The sequence below is a fragment of the Entelurus aequoreus genome, linkage group LG14, assembly GCF_033978785.1.
Source record: "Entelurus aequoreus isolate RoL-2023_Sb linkage group LG14, RoL_Eaeq_v1.1, whole genome shotgun sequence".
Classification (NCBI taxonomy): Eukaryota; Metazoa; Chordata; class Actinopteri; order Syngnathiformes; family Syngnathidae; genus Entelurus; species Entelurus aequoreus.
In genome coordinates this window covers 22,494,051-22,516,532 of record NC_084744.1, presented here as the reverse complement: position 1 = coordinate 22,516,532, position 22,482 = coordinate 22,494,051, and the positions used below count along the sequence as shown (strand labels likewise).

The following is a 22,482-nucleotide window of genomic DNA, read 5'->3' as shown; positions in this document are numbered from 1 at the left end:
CATGACACATTATCTGTATGTAATATTGGCTGCATTTCTGATTGTTCCAGACCACAGCAAACGTAACCCATTTTGCTGATCAGGCTGTCTTCATTAGAAGAAGACAGCCTGCCGTTTCCTTTTAACTTGGACACACACATCTACTATACCTTCGGCCATTCTAAGACAGTCATTTAGAGGAGTTATCTCACCCCCTGAGAAGTTTTACTAATGTTTTCCAATGTAAAATGTGTAGAATAAATATAACATTTAAACATTTCTGTCAACGAAGAGTTGTCAGCCTGCGACACAAAGTCATTTTGATAGTAGGCTAACATAGCGAATATAGACACGTATATCATGTGTTGACTTCATTATATCACTTATAGAAGGCTTTTAATTTTTTGCGGCTCCAGACAGATTTTTATTTTTTATTTTTGGTCCAATATGGCTCTTTCAACATTTTGGGTTGCCGATCCCTGACTTAGGCCTACTACGCTACTATATTTTAATTTTGATGGCACTTGGAGGAACCATGTTTTTTTGAGGTGGTACTCGGTGGAAAAAAGTTTGAGAAGCACTGTCTTGCACTTTAAAAGCCAAAATAAAAAATACCAAGGAGGGTCAGAAAACGTTTCTTTAACTGAAAAAAGTGCCAAAAGTATCAACTACTATGGTTATCTATTTTTGTGAGGATTTTTAAATGAAGATTGTCTGTTGTTGCAGTTGAAAAGTTCCAGAGCCCTACTGGACAGAACAATGTCCAATGTGCAGTCAATGAGGTCCCACATCTGCAGGCATAAGGAAGACATCCAGAACAACGAAGTCAGGTCAGTCATACTTTGCAGCATTATTGGTAAAACCCTTAGAGCAGGGGTGTCAAACTTGTTTTCATTGAGGGCCACATCGTAGTTTTGTCTGCCCTCAGAGGGGCCACTTGTAAACATATGATTAAAAAAAAAAAGTATAAGGATTCAGCTCATGATATTGCATTATTGCCTAAGCATTTGATTATTCACTTTTTTTTTACGTTCGCTTAAAGGCCTACTGAAATTAATTTTTCTTGTTTAAACGGGTATAGCAGATCCATTCTATGTGTCATACTTGATCATTTCGCGATATTGCCATATTTTTGCTGAAAGGATTTAGTAGAGAACATCGACGATAAAGTTCGCAACTTTTGGTCGCTGATAAAAAAGCTTTGCAAGTACCGGAAGTAGCGTGACGTCACAGGTTGAAAGGCTCCTCACATTTCCCCATTGTTTACACCAGCAGCGAGAGCGATTCGGACCGAGAAAGCAACGATTACCCCATTAATTTGAGCCAGGATGAAAGATTCGTGGATGAGGAACGTGAGAGTGAAGGACTAGAGTGCAGTGCAGGACGCATCTTTTTTCGCTCTGACCGTAACTTAGGTACAAGCTGGCTCATTGGATTCCACACTCTCTCCTTTTTCTATTGTGGATCACGGATTTGTATTTTAAACCACCTCGGATACTATATCCTCTTGAAAATGAGAGTCGAGAACGCAAAATGGACATTCACAGTGACTTATCCCCACGACAATACATCGGCGAAGCACTTTAGCTACGGAGCTAACGTGATAGCATCGGGCTTAACTGCAGATAGAAACAAAATAAATAAACCCCTGACTGGAAGGATAGACAGAAAATCAACAATACTATTAAACCATGGACCTGTAAATACACGGTTAATACTTTCCAACCTGGCGAAGCTTAACAATGCTGTTGCTAACGACGCCATTGAAGCTAACTTAGCAACGGGACCTCACAGAGCTATGCTAAAAACATTAGCTCTCCACCTACGCCAGCCAGCCCTCATCTGCTCATCAACACCCGTGCTCACCTGCGTTCCAGCGATCGACGGAGCGACGAAGGACTTCACCCGATCATAGATGCGGTCGGCGGCTAGCGTCGGATAGCGCGTCTGCTATCCAAGTCAAAGTCCTCCTGGTTGTGTTGCTGCAGCCAGCCGCTAATACACCGATCCCACCTACAGCTTTCTTCTTTGCAGTCTTCATTGTTCATTAAACAAATTGCAAAAGATTCACCAACACAGATGTCCAGAATACTGTGGAATTTTGCGATGAAAACCGAGCTTTTTGTATTGGATACAATGGTGTCCGAATACTTCCGTTTCAACGATTGACGTCACGCGCATACGTCATCATACATAGACGTTTTCAACCGGAAGTTTAGCGGAAAATTTAAAATTGAATTTTATAAGTTAACCCGGCCGTATTGGCATGTGTTGCAATGTTAAGATTTCATTATTGATATATAAACTATCAGACTGCGTGGTCGGTAGTAGTGGGTTTCAGTAGGCCTTTAAAAACCCCCAAATAGATTTTAGTGTATAAAAAAACTCGCTCAGTTGCCAGAATTTTATCGTCAAAGCTGCAGTGTTTTTTTACGGCATATTACTGGAAATGAAATGGCAAAACAGTGGCGCTCTTTTTTTTTTTTTTACAGTAAAATCTAGAGTGGTTGATTTTATACACTGCAAAAAGTCAGTGTTCAAAAACAAGAAAACAAAAAACAAAAATAAGGGGTATTTTATTTGAAGTAAGCAAAATTATCTGCCAATAGAACAAGAAATTTCAGATTGTCAAGACTTTCCAAAACAAGTAAAATTAGCTAACCTCAATGAACCCAAAAATACCTTAAAATAAGTATATTCTCACTAACAACAAGTGCACTTTTCTTGGTAGAAAAAAAAGAGAGATCTTTTTGCTCAATATGTTGAAAAATATTCTTAAATTATTTAAATGCTAGTGCCATTATCTTGACATAATGATATGCGCTCGGCATCATGATTTTTTTTTTTCATGCTTGAAATAAGAAATTATTACTTTAAAAAAGTAGTTTTATACTTGTGAGTGCTGATGACACAGCTTTGCAACAGTTGATATTCTAGTTTCAAGCATGTTTTACTCAATATAGGTCATCACATCTCAGCAACAAGCTGTAATATCTTACTGAGATCATTTAGGACCAAAACACTTAAAACAAATAAAACACTCTAACATAAAATCTGCTTAGTGAGAAGAATTATCTTATCAGACAGAAAATAAGCAAATATCACCCTTATTTGAGATATTTCATCTTACTTAGTGTTCGGGAGCCTGTAAAGGACTGTATATTTACTTTAGGGGGATGCTCTAATTTTCACTATTTACCAAATAAAGATAGTCTAGGAAAGAGTGAGAGGACACCACTTATGTAGTTAACCAATTTACTATATACCATATAACATACAATAATCAGACAATAATGAACACATTGATTACACTCATACACTCATCCCCACTCACACGCTACCTCCCCAATGAAACCTCCCGCACTAAACCAATTACACAACACACACACACAGTCCAACCTGGGCCCCTTGGCTGGGCCAGAAGATAGTCTGTTGTGGTCCTGCTGGATCGTTGGTGCGGGGTTGGGGGGGGGGGGGGGGTGGGGGGGTGGGGGTGAGTTGCAACTGCTGGATACCAAGGGGGCGTTGGAGAGGGGGGACACCTCACGTTGTAGAGTACAGAAGGGGGGTGGCGGGTGGGGGGGTGGGGGGCTCGGCCGTGCTTCCTCTTATCTCCCTCACGAGTCTAGTCTGGAGCGAGAGGAGAACCAGCCTCGTCCTGGGTCACCTCTCTGTCGACTAGCCCGTGAGCGCGTGCTACTAACACTCGTACCTCGCGCTGTCCACTTCCCTCGCAGCAAGGTAGCCACGATAGCACACAACTAAACTCTACAATGTTCACTCTCCAAACAATAAATAGTCACAGGGGAGAGTGTCTCGTAAATAAACCTAATCCAAACGTGACTGAACCTGGCGTTCGTGAAGTCACGTTGCAGCCAACAAACACAGGTGCAAGCTGCGGTGAGCTAACTAGCGATTAGCATGCGCTTCACCTCCTACTGGCAACGTGAAGCGCCCAAAACGTCTTTAAACTTAAACTAGTGCACCGGCACTTAAGTGTCATTTATAACAAACTTAAATACAACGCTTAGAGTACTAGTTACTTATCTGATCTGCAACTGTGGTGGACTCTATCTCCGGGTAGTATTACCGCTGCTCCGCTGCCTGTCAATACCGGAGCTCTTTTATACACTTTTTACCTGCCGGCGGAAACGGAAGTGCCCGTAACCATGGCAACCGTAACCGTGGCAACGGTTAAACAACTCTAAAGAAAATACATTTCACCTTCCCAAACAACACATATGAAATGGAAATAAATAATAATAATTAATCCCTCTAAGAGAAATTATCTATATATATAACTAAAACGGACAATTTACAGAAATATGCAAACCTTCAGAACAGCCTCCCCCTGATTTATGTGAAGGAAATCAGTTATACTACTGAAGGTTTGATATACAAGCAGATCAGGGGGGTTTAGGGGGAGTCGGGTCAGAGTATGGGGGAGTCGGATCAGAGTATGGGTGAGTCGGGTCAGAGTGTGGGGGGAGCTTGATAAGGCGAGGCACTGGTCGATGGTAGGTTCTCTGGCCAGTGTCCACTACTGCTGAGCGAACTCTTCCATCCTTACCCTTAGTGACTGTCTTCACTCTGCCCAGGAGCCAATGCGCTCTGGGTAGCGCTGTTCCATCCTTACCCTTAGTGACTGTCTTCACTCTGCCCAGGAGCCAATGCGCTCTGGGTAGCGCTGGATCCACAATCATGACTGGCCGCCCCATGAGGAGAGAGTTGAGCGTGATGGTTTGGAATTCCGGATTGCTTCCGCTTCGGCTAACACATTGGCGAGGACTTCAGCTTTGGGGACTTGTGTTCCAAGGGTGAAGTTCAGAGTGGGAGGGGCGCTAGGTTGGTTGTACTGGAAGTCAACTTGAAGAGGGGTTAGTTGCTTCTTAAGCTCCTCTGTCATGTCCACATTGTCCTCAATCACATCTGCTTTGATTACCTCAAGGACTGCTTCTGTCTCACTGGCAGCCTTATTGGGCTGGTTTGAGGGTTCCTCCATTTTGCACTCGGCCCCGAGGAAGTGCATTTGGGTCTGGCTGGGATTAACACACACTCTTCAGGTTGATAGGACCTTGGAGAGTCCAACCAAGTGGGGTGTCCAGGGCGACGGGGCAGCCACATGGGCCTGGGAGAATGCGCCTTGGGAGGGTCAGCCTTGCTTGATCGGACCTGAGTAGGATGGTCGGTACCACTTCCTCTTCCTGATCAAGCCTCAACTCTGCCAGATGGGGGTACTTTGCCTTGAGCGCCTTCATTGGGTAGCCATAAGTCGAAAGGCTCATGTCAGCCGCGGTGAACACATCGCGCAGGGGGTGCACTTCTCCTGGTCGCCCTTTGCCATGATCTCCAGGGACACTATCTCACCCGCGACTTGGGTGGGCTTAGGTCGGATGGTGAGGATCTTCATTTGATGAGGATGACCTTTGAGCCCGAGGGCGGTGGCTGCCTCCTTCATCAGGATGGTGCACTCTGCACCGTCATCAATGATGGTATAGGTGGACATCTCCCTCCCATCATGGCGTAGGATGACCGGCACAATCTTGAGTAACACTCGGGGGTTGTTACTACGGACTGGGCCTACGTAGTAGGTACGACCCTCCTGGATCTCACTTGATAGGTGAGGGGTACTCTCCGGTCTCCGGCTTGTCGCTTCTGGTTTTGAAGTCGTGGAGGACTGTGAGGTGTATCCTGCCGCATTCCTTAATACGACAAGGCCTCTTCAGGGTGCATTGCTTGGCCATGTGCTCACGGGCGCACCTCCAACACCGCTTGTTGTCCTTGATCCACTGTTTCCTCTCTTCTGTGTTATTCTTCCCAAACTCTGGACAGTGTTCAAGCCAGTGGGGGCCCGTGCAACACGGGCAAGGTGGTTGAAGCTTCTTGTCACCCTGCTTAGGGCTGCCCCACTCACCGTGGGGGGTGTCCCTCTCCTCCTTAGTGTCAGCCCCTGGGATCGTCGTCATCACCCGGACTGACCCTTCCTTCCTCTTGGTTGCTCGATTGGTCCATTCGTGTCTGCCGTACTTCAGCTCAGCTTTTGTTGGGAGACGGATGTGCTTTACCTCACTTCTCAGAAAGTCAGATAGCTCCTCTAAGCTGGCTGATGGCTGGTCGGGGTGGAGCTGGTCGTGGCGCCGCCGGAACCTTTCCTCTCGATGTCTGGGCAGCTTCCTTATGAAGCACTCCACGGTGGAGCCTGCGTTTAGTTCCCTGGCTCCAATCGGTCCCTGCAGCTTCAGCATCGTGACCAGAGAACGGATGCGGAGGGCGTAGTCATCCAGGCCTACGTCGGTTCGGATCTCAGGTAACTCCCCGAGGGCTTCAACTTCGTCGAGGATGTGGTCCCATGGACAACCCCAGCGGTGATCTAGTTCTTTCATGCTGTCGGTGTAGGGGGTGAGGGACTTGGCGTGGGAGAAGCAAAGTCTCTTAGCTATTGGTAGCTTACAATGAATATGGAGTGTGAGCCATTTCTGCTGCTCACTGTGGTACGCCTGCGGTTCTCCTAGCAGGTACTCCAGGCTCAGCCGCATCTCCCTGTAGTTCTCCCTGCTGTCTTGAGTGAAGAAGGGAACTATGGAGCCAGGCGGGTGAAGAGGAAGTGGGTCATATGGTCCTGCATTACGGCGGGCTGATGGTGATGGTGAGGAGGGGGGAGGGGCGTGTAGATACTGCACCCTACGATCCAAAAGGGAGTCCAAGCGTTCGTCAGGCTCCATTTCCTCCTCGTGTGCGCTCTGGGTTTCTGGGTCCAGCATTGGAGACCTCTCGATACTCCTCTTCCTTTCCTCTGGCGAGCCAGGCCTTGAGGTCACTCTCGATATCCGGACTGAGGGAGAGGGCTCTGGTTGGCGGGAGAGAGCGAGCTTAGCGAGCTCCAGGCTCTGGACTGCCACCTTCTCTAGTGCCTCTGTAGTTGCACAGGTTTGCCGTTCCAGGCGCTCCTTGTCAGCACGGGCCTCTATCTGCAGGCGCTCCTCTCTCGCGAGGGCGTCCTGGCGCTGGTTCTCCTGATTGTCAATCAACTGCTGGAGTAACTTCTCAGAGAGTAGACTCTCCATGCTTGATCGTCCTGAGTGGCTGCTACGGTGACTACCTGTACGGCTGCTGTGGACGCTGCTACGCCGGCCAGATGATAGGCGAGACTTTACCTTGGGGGGCTTGCCTTGAGGATCGGAGTTCTTGAAAAACTCACCCGGATGGAAGGTTTGCTGGTCGGTCCTGTCTAGTGGGGTGGCGGCATCAGGGGGAATTATTTCCTCACCGTTCTGTAAGTCGCCACCTCCTGGCGGATCCTCTTTGCCTTGGCTGACGATTTCTGTCGGCGGGGGAATGACTGCTGTCAGCGGCGGGCCCGCCTTTTCCTGTCTCTCTTCATCCCTTGGTAGTGAGGAGAAGGGGTGAATACTGGGTTGCATAGTCAAACCTAATGCTGGTGTTGCAATATTGTCCTCCGCCACTTGGGGTGCTTTACTCTGTAAACTACTGGGGCTGTCAGTCTCATCTAGGGTAGTCAAGTGATAGTCCTGTAGTCTAGTGGGTAACCTACGCTCTCTAACAGGGCGTGTTGGTGGTTCTGGTTTTGGGGAGGGGCTTAGGGCTCTCTCACTCTTCTTGGACATCCTAACTGATTAAACTATCTGGCTCGAAGGACCAAAATGTTCGGGAGCCTGTAAAGGACTGTATATTTACTTTAGGGGGATGCTCTAATTTTCACTATTTACCAAATAAAGATAGTCTAGGAGAGAGTGAGAGGACACCACTTATATAGTTAACCAATTTACTATATACCATATAATATACAATAATCAGACAATAATGAACACATTGATTACACTCATACACTCATCCCCACTCACACGCTACCTCCCCAATGAAACCTCCCGCACTAAACCAATTACACAACACACACACACAGTCCAACCTGGGCCCCTTGACTGGGCCAGAAGATAGTCTGTTGTGGTCCTGCTGGATCGTTGGTGCACGTAGGGGTGGGGGGGTGAGTTGCAACTGCTGGATACCAAGGGGGCGTTGGAGAGGGGGGACACCTCCCGTTGTAGAGTAACTTAAATACAACGCTTAGAGTACTAGTTACTTATCTGATCTGCAACTGTGGTGGACTCTATCTCCGGGTAGTATTACCGACGCTCCGCTGCCTGTCAATACCGGAGCTCTTTTATACACTTTTTACCTGCCGGCGGAAACGGAAGTGCCCGTAACCATGGCAACCGTAACCGTGGCAACGGTTAAACAACTCTAAAGAAAATACATTTCACCTTCCCAAACAACACATATGAAATGGAAATAAATAATAATAATTAATCCCTCTAACAGAAATGATCTATATATATAACTAAAACGGACAATTTACAGAAATATGCAAACCTTCAGAACACTTAGATTTCAGTTTTTGCAGTGTAGTGTGTTACTGTAAACACAAACAGTACCAAAGTTGCTTTTTTTTAATTAAAAAAAAACAAACTGACAGCTAAATTGCCAGAATTTTACCGTAAAGTCTATTGTCATTTTTACAGTGCACAACTTGATAACTTGCTTTGAAATCATAAGTCAAGCTGATATTCAAGTACTTGTTTTTTATTCTTTTTAAAAGATAACATTTTGTTGCATTATTAGATAATGTTACATTTTAACATATATGTTTATAGAGATAAGCATGCAGTTCATGTATCTTTTGAATATCAAAATGAAAAGAACAAATACATTTAGTGAGAAACTATTCTGCTCGGTGGCCTTGTGGTTAAGTGTCCGCCCTGACATCGGTAGGTCGTGAGTTCAAACCCCGAGTCATACCAAAGACTATAAAAATGGGACCCATTACCTCCCTGCTTGGCACTCAGCATTAAGGCTTAGAATTGGGGTATAATCACCAAAATGGTTCCCGGACGCGGCCACCGCTGCTGCTCACTGTTGCCCTCACCTCCCAGGGGGTGAGGGTGATGGGTCAAATGCAGAGGATAATCTCCCCACACCTAGTGTGTGTGTGACAATCATTGCTACTTTAACTTTAACTTTAACTTAAACTTTATTAAAGCATATTATTACCATTTACAATGTTGTGGCGGGCCCGATCTGGCCCCCGGGCCTTGAGTTTGACACCTGTGCATTAAAGGGTTTTGGTAAACAATTACCTTTGTGTGTGTGTGTTACAGACTGAATCAGACCAAAGCCCAAAATGAGGCTCTTGAGCAGAAGCTAAAAGCTGTGATACAAAACGCCCTGAGTGAGAAGGAGCGAGCTGCACAGATGGAGAATTACCTCAAGGAAGAGGAGCAAGTCATCAAGGTGAAGAGTTTTTATTTGTAGTATTTTGGTCTGCAGGATTCATAAAAAAACTGACACAAGGAAAATATCATAGAAGTCCGCATAGGAATAATTTTTGGTCAATTTATTGACGGCTCATTTGCAACATTTTGTGTGGCAGGAGCTGGACTCGCAGCTCCGTGAGCGCAGCAAGGAGTTTGTGCGTTGCAAACAGCACGTGTTGGACTCCAAGAAGCAGGAGAAGAATTTGATTGCCCAAATAGTGAGGAGCAGATCTACGGTCAACACGTTGGAGGTGGAGATGAGGAAACAGGAGGAGTACTTGGTCAAACAGATGATGATCATGAATGAGAAGGTAGGAAATACCTCCAGTAAAGTCAAGCTCACAGGAAAAACTCACAATCTCACTAGGTATATGCAAACCCTGTTTCCATATGAGTTGGGAAATTGCGTTAGATGTAAATATAAACGGAATACAATGATTTGCAAATCATTTTCAACCCATATTCAGTTGAATATGCTACAAAGACAACATATTTGATGTTCAAACTGATAAACATTTTTTTTGCAAATAATCATTAACTTTAGAATTTGATGCCAGCAACACGTGACAAAGAAGTTGGGAAAGGTGGCAATAAATACTGATAAAGTTGAGGAATGCTCATCAAACACTTATTTCGAACATCCCACAGGTGAACAGGCTAATTGGGAACAGGTGGGTGCTATGATTGGGCATAAAAACAGCTTCCCAAAAAATGCTCAGTCTTTCACAAGAAAGGATGGGGCGAGGTACACTCCTTTGTCCACAACTGTGTGAGCAAATAGTCAAACAGTTTAAGAACAACGTTTCTCAAAGTGCAATTGCAAGAAATTTAGGGATTTCAACATCTACGGTCCATAATATGACATCATCGTGCCAAGTATTTTCTTTTAACTAAGCAAAATTATCTGCCAATCATCAAAGGGTTCAGAGAATCTGGCGAAATCCCTGCACATAAGCAGCTAAGCCCGTGACCTTCGATCCCTCAGGCTGTACTGCATCAACAAGCGACATCAGTGTGTAAAGGATACCACCACATGGGCTCAGGAACACTTCAGAAACCCACTGTCAGTAACTACAGTTGGTCGCTACTAGGGATGATGTTTGATAAGAAATTATCGAGTTCGAGCCTATTATCGAATCCTCTTATCGAACCGATTCCTTATCGATTCTCTTATCGAGTCCAGATAGGTTGTTGTATATGGAAAAAAACACACATTTGGTTTAACAAAAGCTCACTTTTATTATATAAGAAAACAATTTAATCTAATAAATAAATAAATATTGACTGTTACCCCCCTAAAAAATTTTTAAAAAAATAAAATATTGACGTTGTTACCCAAAGTATATTAAGTGGGATTTTTCAGAAAACAAATATATACAGTAACACAAAAACAACCTGTCTCTGTGATCACTAAGGGTGTATAATAATAATATAGTGTTAAATGAAATCAGTCCCTTGGGCACAAAACTGAAAATAATACAGCTCTCCAAAAAGTGCAATTCTGCTGCTGCTATTTGACATAACTGTTTGTTATGATGCTTTGACATTTTGCACTTTATTTCTTTATTGAAAGAAAATTCTATGAAAAGTTCTTTGCAAATGTGGTTACAATGCTAAAAAAATTAAAAGTTAAAGCTAAAAAAGAATACACTTTATTGAGTTAACATTATTTCTTTATAGGGGGAAGATGTTATGAGCTAGGGAATATATCAACTACACTACCTAGCATGCAACAGGAGTGACGAGCATGCGCGGTAGCCCCGAAAAGTGTTGTTGCATGTCCGTCACCCGGCAGCTAAGAATGAGGTTATGAGCACGCTGTGAAAAGTAAACGTCAAGAACTCAGCCAACACGCCAGGTCTGCATTATTTATAATTAGACAGACAACACATCTACAGTGTGATTTGTTTTGTTTAAAGGAAAGAAAAACAAAAGTTAAAAAAGGGAGATGTCATATATGTATGTGCTGCGGTTGCTTTAAGAACGTTGCGACAGCTGCCGTAAAGGAGGTGCGTTGCTAGCCTGGTTGCTATGTTTCCGGTTGGTCGTAAAAGTGTTCGTCATGTGTTTGTACCCTGCTCAATCTCTCAGTAAAGTTATTCATTGGATTATACATTTTGTTTTTAACTTTATTACACCTCGGAGCGCTTTTTCCCGTCCATTTTTTTCCTGCTTTCCCTATCTGCGCCTAATGACTGAGCTACGTGACGCCATTTCTTGTGATGTCACACGGAGCATTTCTGGTCGGGACGGGATTCGTTCCGAGGGATTCGAATAAAGAACCAACTCTTTTTCTTTACTATAGTGGTCTCGATAACGGGTACCGGTTCTCAAAAAGGGATTCGAGTCCGAGGACTCGGTTCTTTCTTATCGAACAACCGGGAAAACCGGTTTCGAGTATCATCCCTAATCGCTACATCTGTAAGTGCAAGTTAAAACTCTCCTATGCAAGGCGAAAACGTTTATCAACAACACCCAGAAACGCCGTCGGCTTCGCTGGGCCTGAGCTCATCTAAGATGGACTGATACAAAGTGGAAAAGTGTTCTGTGGTCTGACGAGTCCATATATCAAATTGTTTTTGGAAACTGTGGACGTCGTGTAAGAACCATCCGGATTGTTATAGGCGCAAAGTTGAAAAGCCAGCATCTGTGATGGTATGGGGGTGTATTAGTGCCCAAGACATTGGTAACTTACACATCTGTGAAGGCACCATTAATGCTGAAAGGTACATACAGGTTTTGGAGCAACATATGTTGCCATCCAAGCAACGTTACCATGGACCCCTGCTTATTTCAGCAAGACAATGCCAAGCCACGTGTTACATCAACGTGGCTTCATAGTAAAAGAGTGCGGGTACTAGACTGGCCTGCCTGTAGTCCAGACCTGTCTCCCATTGAAAATGTGTGGCGCATTATGAAGCCTAAAATACCACAAGGAGACCCCCGGACTAACAACTTAAGCTGTACATCAAGCAAGAATGGAAAGAATTCCACCTGAGAAGCTTCAAAAATGTGTCTCCTCAGTTCCCAAATGTTTACTAAGTGTTGTTAAAAGGAAAGGCCATGTAACACAGTGGTGAACATGCCCTTTCCTAACTACTTTGGCACGTGTTGCAGCCATGAAATTCAAAGTTAATTATTATTTGCAAAAAAAAAATAAAGTTTATGAGTTTGAACATCAAATATGTTGTCTTTGTAGTGCATTCAATTGAATATGGCTTGAAAATGATTTGGCAAATCATTGTATTCCGTTTATATTTACATCTAACACAATTTCCCAACTCATATGGAAACGGGGTTTGTATTTCTAATTTCTAGTGAAGTGAATTATATTTGTATAGCGCTTTTCTCTAGTGACTCAAAGCGCTTTACATAGTGAAAACCCAATATCTAAGTTACATTTAAACCAGTGTGGGTGGCACTGGGAGCAGGTGGGGTTAAGTGTCTTGCCCAAGGACACAACGGCAGTGACTAGGATGGCGAAGTGGGGATCGAACCTGGAACCCTCAAGTTGCTGGCACGGCCACTCTACCAACCGAGCTATACCACCTCAATAGTCAAAATATCTAAACCAACCAGTTTTCGCGGTATTGGTAAATAAACACCTAGCTATAATTACAAAACCCAAAACCACTGAAGTTGGCACGTTGTGTAAATGGTAAGTAAAAACAGAATAATCAAAATAATAATTAACTTAGAATTTAATGGCAGCAACACGTTGCAAACAAGTTGGCACAGGGGTATTTTTTACCACTGTGTTACATGGCCTTTCCTTTTAACAACACTCAGTAAATGTTTGGGAACTGAGGAGACACATTTTTGAAGTGGAATTCTTTCCCATTCTTGCTTGATGTACAGCTTAAGTTGTTCAACAGTCCGGGGGTCTCCGTTGTGGTATTTTAGGCTTCATAATGCGCCATACATTTTCAATGGGAGACAGGTCTGGACTACAGACAGGCCAGTCTAGTACCCGCACTCTTTTACTATGAAGCCACGTTGATGTAACACGTGGCTTGGCATTGTCTTGCTGAAATAAGCAGGGGCGTCCATGGTAACGTTGCTTTGATGGCAACATATGTTGCTCCAAAACCTGTATGTACCTTTCAGCATTAATGGTGCCTTCACAGATGTGTAAGTTACCCATGTCTTGGGCACTAATACACCCCCATACCATCACACATGCTGGCTTTTCAACTTTGCGCCTTTTCCTCTTTGGTCCGGAGGACACGACGTCCACAGTTTCCAAAAACAATTTGAAATGTGGACTCGTCAGACCACAGAACACTTTTCAATTTTGGATTAGTCTATCATAGATTAAAGTTAAAGTTAAAGTACCAATGATTGTCACACACAGACTAAGTGTGGTGAAATTTGTCCTCTGCATTTGACCCATCCCCTTGTTCACGCCCCTGGGAGGTGAGGGGAGCAGTGGGCAGCAGCGGTGTTGCGCCCGGGAATCATTTTTGGTGATTTAACCCCCAATTCCAACCCTTGATGCTGAGTGCCAAGCAGGGAGGTAATGGGTCCCTTTTTTATAGTCTTTGGTATGACTCGGCCGGGGTTTGAACTCACAACCTACCGATCTCAGGGCGGACACTCTAACCACTAGGCCACTGAGTAGGTATCTAGGCCACTGAGATGAGCTCGGGCCCAGCGAAGCCGGCGGCGTTTTTGGGTGTTGTTGATAAATGGTTTTCACTTTGCATAGTAGAGTTTTAACTTGCACTTACAGATGTAGCGACCAACTGTAGTTACTGACAGTGCTTTTCTGAAGTGTTCCTGAGCCCATGTGGTGATATCCTTTACACACTGATGTCGCTTTTTGATGCAGTACCACCTGAGGGATCGAAGGTCCCTAATATCATCGCCTAGTGCAGTGATTTCTCCAGATTCTCTGAACCTTTTGATGATATTACGGACCATAGATGGTGAAATCCCTAAATTCGTTGCAGTAGCTGCTTGAGAAATGTTGTTCTTAAACTGTTGGACAATTTGCTCACGCATTTGTTCACAAAGTGGTGACCCTCGCCACATCCTTGTTTGTGAAAGACTGAGCATTTCATGGAAACTGCTTTTATACCCAATCATGGCACCCACCTGTTCCCAATTAGCCTGTTCACCTGTGGGATGTTCCAAATAAGTGTTTGATAATCATTCCTCAACTTTCTCAGTCTTTTTTGCCACTTGTGCCAGCTTTTTTGAAGCATGTTGCAGGCATCAAATTCCAAATGAGCTAATATTTGCAAAAAATAACAAACGTTTTCCAGTTTGAACGTTAATTATCTTGTCTTTGCAGTCTATTCAATTGAATATAAGTTGAGAAGGATTTGCAAATCATTGTATTCTGTTTTTATTTACCATTTACACAACGAGCCAACTTCACTGGTTTTGGGGTTTGTAATACAAACAGACAAAAAAATTGTTTTTAAGCAATACATCTTCTGAGGGGAAAAAATACTACTTTTGAGCATCACAAGTTTGTTATAAGACACAAAACTTCACAATACTAGTAGGTATAGCTAATAATGAGTTTTAATTGCTAATTTCAAGATCACTTTTACGTTTATAAAGCTTAGATATAATGTATTTTTACAAATAATCTTATCAAGACAAATTTGACTTGTTCTATTAGCAGATTGTTTGTCTCTATTTATTATTATTATTGTCTATTGTGAGCGAACTGTGGTGCTGAATTTCCCCCAGGGATTAATAAAGTACTTTCTATTCTATTCTATTCTATTGGTAAGGTTTATTGAAAATAGACATTATATCTAAACTTTAAAAACTTAAAACTGATCATAAAATTAGCTATTCTAGCTTATATACTATACTTAATAGTATTGTGGAGTTGTGTGTCTTACAACAGTGTTTCTTGACCATATTTTTGGGCCGCAAGCGCCCCCTGGAGATGCCACCAAAAATATGTTTCTCAGCTGTAATACACTTTCCCACCACTTGTGGCAGTAATAACAATATCAAACAAACATAAAAAGTCTGGAGCTAAAGTCATAGAGAAGTTTCTTAAGCGCAAAAAATATGACTAAAGAGGTGAAGCTGCATTTTCATTTGCACTATAATTTTTTTATTGACAATTTATTTAAGAAAAATATAGATTATCTTTATTATTTATTATTAATTTAATTGGAATTTATTTACTTTAGCACTGCAAAATTGTATGTAAATAATTTTTTTCATCAGCTTTTTTGAGTCCCTTCTTATGCAGTATATTTGATTAGTACTTTTAGGCAACACATCTTCTGAGGAAAGTGTTATAAGACAGAGGTTCTTAACCTTTTTGACTTCAAATATTAACACCAAATTAGTAATTTTACTTTTTATTTGAATTGTTTTCAATATTTATATCAAACCTACTCACAGTTGGAAAAATGTGTCTGGGGGCCGGTGTGTATATATATATATATATATATATATATATATATATATATATATATATATATATATATATATATATATATATATATATATATATATATATATATATATATATATATATGTCTTAATTAGATTATCCAAAAAATAGTGCTTGATACCGTGGTAGAGCGTAATATATGTATGTGTGGGAAAAAAATCACAAGACAACTTCATCTCTACAGGCCTGTTTCATGAGGGGTTCCCTCAATCATCAGGAGATTTTAATAGAAGCATTCACATACCATGGTTTATATAGGGCACAGAACGGGTAGGTACAGGCAGGTGTAGGGGCGTGGTGATTGGCTCATGTGTTACCTAGGAGGTGTTTCCGTCTGTGACGGCATGCTGATACAATTTTGCTGCGCTTGTTGAGGGATGACAGGTCTGGGCGGTATACAATAAACAGTTTCTCTTTTAAGCATAGGTTGCATCTTTTATTACCACTGTTGTAAGGTGTGCTGAATGCAAGAATTTGCCATGTTATTGAATATTCAACATTATTGTCTTTGAGATTCCAAATGTGCTTGCTGGGTCCTGTAGTATTCCGCAGGCTTTGGTTTCCTGAAAGAAGCCTTGTGATTGTTCCATCTGGCTTTGAACTCTCCCTCTGTCAATCCTACATACGTGTCAGATGTGTTAATGTCCTTGCGTGTTACCTTTGATTGGTAAACGACTGATGTTTGTAAGCACCCCCCGTTGAGAGGGCAATCAGGTTTCTTGCGGCAGTTGCAGCCTTTGTTGGTTTTGGAGTCGCTCTGTCTATATATATATATATATATATATATATATATATATATACACTACCGTTCAAAAGTTTGGGGTCACATTGAAATGTCCTTATTTTTGAAGGAAAAGCACTGTACTTTTCAATGAAGATAACTTTAAACTAGTCTTAACTTTAAAGAAATACACTCTATACATTGCTAATGTGGTAAATGACTATTCTAGCTGCAAATGTCTGGTTTTTGGTGCAATATCTACATAGGTGTATAGAGGCCCATTTCTAGCAACTATCACTTCAGTGTTCTAATGGTACAATGTGTTTGCTCATTGGCTCAGAAGGCTAATTGATGATTATAAAACCCTTGTGCAATCATGTTCACACATCTGAAAACAGTTTAGCTCGTTACAGAAGCTACAAAACTGACCTTCCTTTGAGCAGATTGAGTTTCTGGAGCATCACATTTGTGGGGTCAATTAAACGCTCAAAATGGCCAGAAAAAGAGAACTTTCATCTGAAACTCGACAGTCTCTTCTTGTTCTTAGAAATGAAGGCTATTCCACAAAATTGTTTGGGTGACCCCAAACTTTTGAACGGTAGTGTATATATATATATATATATATATATATATATATATATATATATATATATATATATATATATATATATATATATATATATATAAGAGTTGTAGAAATGATTGGAAACTCAAGACAGTTTTAAGTTTTTAAAGTTTAGATATAATGTGTATTTTCAAACTATCTTACCAAGACAATTTTGGCAGATTTTTTTGCTCATTACAAGCAAACATAAATTGTAATGAGCAAAACAATCTGCCAATAGAACAAGTCAAATTTGTCTTAATAAGAATATTTGTAAAAATTAATTTTATGTAAAACTTGAAAGTGATATTAAAATGAGCAATTAGAAAAAGTTTTTTATATTTTATAAGTTAATTTGTCTCCTTGTATTATTATTCAGGGCATTGTGAATTGTATCAAGTTTGTTCAGATATTTGAACTAGAAATGAGCAATATACACTTGGTGAGATTGTGCTCTCATGACCACGGCCTGCAATTCTCACAATTACGTGTCGCTTTTCTGCACCAGGACTCCCTGTTGATCATTTTGGACAAAAAGCTGGCACGAATTCAAGGTGTTGTCGGGGACTCTGACGAGAAGATAGAGATGGAGATAAAGATCACGGAGCTCAAACAAGCGCTGGAGGAGAGGAAGAAGGCGTCCGTCAAGATGATCAGCAAAATCAAGGAGTCTGAGGTCAGACAGTTCACGCTGTTATTCCCTCATCTTAGCTGATACCAGCAGAGAAAAATCAGTATTGGATGATATCAGCTTGCATCTACAGTATCCCATATAAGCTCCAATACAAGCACACCTGCAGCGCGTTTACTTGTGTAAAGCAATTTCCTCTATTTTAGTCCAGTCATTTACAAAAGGTAAACATAGTAGGCTAAAGGCTACTAGCATGTACACAACAGCTAAGATAGTATCGTATTAGAAAGTACCCAGTAACAAACGTGTCCGCATCACTCAGCTTCCTGCGTCATGCACGTAATTGAATTATTGTGGCAAATAACCGTACTCCACTCTAAAAGTGAGTAATTCATTTCACTTGATCGAGCCCTTTTCTAACATTCCACACTGCAAAATGATACAAGTATGTTGTAAGTATTGATATCGGCTTGCATGTAAAACATCCGATGCAAGCTGCGATACAAGCAGTCCTGCAGCGGCGTTTACTTGTTCAAAGCCAGTTAATATCTAAATGTTCCCTAACAAACACACAAAGTTTAATCTTTCCTCGTATTTTTGTGAATTTACAAAAAGGTAGGCTATACGCTACAAGCAGCTACACAACAGCTAAGCACACAATAGCACACAAGCTAGACAATGTTATTAAATGTCCTTTATTAAACACTAGTGCAGTGTAAAACATGACATTTGTCGATATAAACAAGTATCAAATAATTATAGTTACATATTACATACAGACGCAGTCTCCAAAGCAGTGTTGTATTAGAGAGTATCCAGTAACAAACGTGTCCGCATCATTCAACTTCCTGCGTCATGCACTTCTTAACTTAATTATTGTGGGAAATGACCACTCCACTTTAAAAGTGAATAATTAATTTCACTTTATTGAGCCCTTTTCTAACATTCCACACTACAAAATGATACAAGTATGTTGTAAGTATTGATATCGGCTTGCATGTAAAACATCCGATGCAGGCTGCGATACAAGCAGTCCTGCAGCGGCGTTTACATGCTTAAAGCCGGTTAACATGTAAATGTCCCCCAACAAACACACACGTTTAATCTTTCCTCGTATTTTAGTGAATTTACAAAAAGGTAGGCTATACGCTACGAGGGGCTACACAACAGCTAAGCACACAATAGCACACAAGCTAGACAATATGTTATTAAATGTCCTTTATTAAACACTAGTGCAGTGTAAAACATGACATTTGTCGATATAAACAAGTATTAATTCATTATAGTTGCATATTACATACAGACGCAGTCTCCAAAGCAGTGTTGTATTAGAGAGTATCCAGTAACAAACGTTTCCGCATCATTCAGCTTCCACTTTATTTAATTATTGTGGGAAATCACCACTCCACTTTAAAAGTGAATAATTAATTTCACTTGATCAAGCCCTTTTCTAACATTCCACACTGCAAAATGATACAAGTATGTTGTCAGTATTGATATCGGCTTGCATGTAAAACATCCGATGCAAGCTGCGATACAAGCATTCAGCGGCGTTTACTTGTTCAAAGCCAGTTAACATCTAAATGTTCCCTAATAAACACACAAGTTTAATCTTTCCTCGTATTTTTGTGAATTTACAAAAAGGTAGGCTATACGCAACAAGCAGCTACACAACAGCTAAGCACACAATAGCACACAAGCCAGACAATATGTTATTAAATGTCCTTTATTAAACACTAGTGCAGTGTAAAACATGACATTTGTCGATGTAAACAAGTATTAATTCATTATAGTTGCATATTACAACAGACGCAAAGTCTCCAAGGCAATATTGTATTAGAAAGTATCCAGTAACAAACGTGTCCGCATCATTCAACTTCCTGCGTCATGCACTTAATTTTTAGCTACAAACAGCTAAGCACACAATAGCACACAAGCTAGGCATAGGTATAACCTGTCTTTAATTGGACAAATTTGTCTATATATACATGTATCAAATATGATGGTTGCATAATATAAAGTGTCCAGTAACAAGGGTGTCTGCATCATTCAACTTTTTCAAAAATAACATTCCCAAAATAATAAAAGTTTGTACTGTGATGTGTGCCGATACTCGAGGCTCTAATATCTGTATCGTTTCGGCAGTGAAAAAGTTGCATCAGGACGCCCCGACACTTAATTGTTGTCTTTGTGACAGGAGGACATTCGCTACTTGAGGAAAGAGAGGGAGGATTCTGCCGCTCAGAAGGAGGAGCTGTACCACAAAGTCATAGAGCTGAAGCTGATCAACAGTAACATAGAACGAGAGATGAAGATACTCGGGTTCAAGAACCAGGTACAACGCTCATGTGACGACTACTCGTTATTTTCATATTTGGGATAAATTTAGTGCTTCTTTTTTTATTATTTTTTATTTATTTATTTATTTTTGTCCTGTCCAGCTTCTCAGGCAAATCATATAGTAGATGTAGATGCCCGTATCGGCTGTTCAGATTTACTTTACAAAAGAGAAGTGTAGGATACTTCTCTTTTTTAAAAGTGCTTCTTTTTTTAAAATGTTTAATTTTGGGGCATAACACTGCTGATAAATATTGCAATATTGTACAAAACCCAGAACCAGTGAAGTTGGCCCGTTGTGTAAATCGTAAATAAAAACAGAATACAATGATTTGCAAATCCTTTTCAATCTATATTCAATTTAATAGACTGAAAAGACAAGATACTTAACGTTCAAACTATTTTTTGCAATTATTAGCTCATTTGGAATCCCTCGGGCGGTGTTGCATCAAAAAGCGACATCAGTGTGTAAAGGATATCACCACATGGGCTCAGGAACACTTCAGAAAACCACTGTCAGTAACTACAGTTGGTCGCTACATCTGTAAGTGCAAGTTAAAACTGTCCTATGCAAGGCGAAAACCGTTTATCAACAACACCCAGAAACGCCGCCATCTAAGATGGACTGATGCAAAGTGGAAAAGTGTTCTGTGGTCTGACGAGTCCACATTTCAAATTGTTTTTGGAAACTGTGGACGTTGTGTCCTCCGGACCAAAGAGGAAAAGAACCATTAATGTCCGGAGACTGTTATAGGCGCAAAGTTGAAAAGCCAGCATGTGTAATGGTATGGGGGTGTATTAGTGCCCAAGACATGGGTAACTTACACATCTGTGAAGGCGCCATTAATGCTGAAAGGTACATACAGGTTTTGGAGCAACATATGTTGCCATCCAAGCAACGTTACCATGGACGCCCCTGCTTATTTCAGCAAGACAATGCCAAGCCACGTGTGACATCAACGTGGCTTCATAGTAAAAGAGTGCGGGTACTAGACTGGCCTGCCTGTAGTCCAGACGTGTCTCCCATTCAAAATGTGTGGCACATTATGAAGCCTAAAATACCACAACGGAGACCCCCGGAGTGTTGAACAACTTAAGCTGTACATCAAGCAAGAATGGGAAATAATTCCACCTGAAAATATGAATATGATGCATTAAATACATTGGTGAATAAGTGAATTTTGCATTGTTTTGCTGAAATAAGCAGGGGCGTCAATGATAACTTAGCTTGGATGGCAACATATGTTGCTCCAAAACCTGTATGTACCTTTCAGCATTAATGGCGCCTTCACAGATGTGTAAGTTACCCATGTCTTGGGCACTAATACACCCCCATACCATCACACATGCTGGCTTTTCAACTTTGCGCCTATAACAATCCAGATGGTTCTTTTTTTCTTAGTTCCGGAGGACACGACGTCCACAGTTTCCAAAACCTATTTGAAATGTGGACTGTTCAGACCACAGAACACTTTTCCACTTTACATCAGACCATCTTAGATGAGCTTGGGCCCAGCGAAGCCAGCGGCGTTTCTGGGTGTTGTTGATAAATGGCTTTCAATTTGCATGGTAGAGTTTTAACTTGTACTTACAGATGTAGCAACCAACTGTAGTTACTGACAGTGGTTTTCTGAAGTGTTCCTGAGCCCATGTGGTGATATCATTTACACACTGATGTCGCTTTTTGATGCAGTACCGCCTGAGGGATCCAAGGTCTGTATTCTCATCGCTTACGTGCAGTGATTTCTCCAGATTCTCTGAAGCTTTTGATGATATTACGGACCGTAGTTGGTGAAATCCCTAAATTCCTTGCAATAGCTGGTTGAGAAATGTTCTTAAACTGTTGAACAATTTGCTCACGCATTTGTTGACAAAGTGGTGACCCTCGCCCCGTCCTTGTTTGTGAATGACTGAGCATTTCATGGAAGCTGCTTTTATACCCAATCATGGCACCCACCTGTTCCCAATTAGCCTGTTCACCTGTGGGATGTTCCAAATAAGTGTTTGATAAGCATTCCTCAACTTTCTTAGTCTTTTTTGCCACTTGTGCCAGCTTTTTTGAAGCATGTTGCAGGCATCAAGTTCCAAATGAGCTAATATTTGCAAAAAATAACAAGGTTTTCCAGTTTGAACGTTAAATATCTTGTCTTTGCAGTCTATTCAATTGAATATAGGTTGAAAAAGATTAGCAAATCATTGTATTATGTTTTTTGGTTTTTTTACCATTTACACAACGTGCCTACTTCACTGGTTTTGCTGTTTGTATCCAGTAAGTCAGCATCCCTAACACCCGTCATACCTCTCTCTGATCAGGAGCACATCGTGGAGCAAAACATCTCCAAGCTAGAGGTGAAGCGCAAAAGGGATCTTCTGTTCAACAAGGCCAACAGCGTGGTGTCGTTGGAGAAAAGACAACTGAACGTGAAAAAAGCCATCCAAGAGAGGCAAGAG

General features: G+C 41.5%; 1 protein-coding gene across 1 annotated transcript in view; it reads left to right on the top strand.

The window, feature by feature from the left end:
* The window catches only part of LOC133665378 (coiled-coil domain-containing protein 39-like), a gene marked incomplete at its 3' end in the record, with an annotated part of 39,838 nt that extends 17,356 nt beyond the window's left edge, over positions 1-22,482 (top strand). Inside the window, exons 8-13 of the mRNA XM_062070666.1 lie at positions 706-809; positions 9,153-9,285; positions 9,425-9,619; positions 17,572-17,739; positions 19,892-20,029; positions 22,345-22,482. Of these exons, the coding sequence (XP_061926650.1) occupies positions 706-809; positions 9,153-9,285; positions 9,425-9,619; positions 17,572-17,739; positions 19,892-20,029; positions 22,345-22,482 (876 nt within the window). The remainder of the gene's footprint in view (positions 1-705; positions 810-9,152; positions 9,286-9,424; positions 9,620-17,571; positions 17,740-19,891; positions 20,030-22,344) is intronic.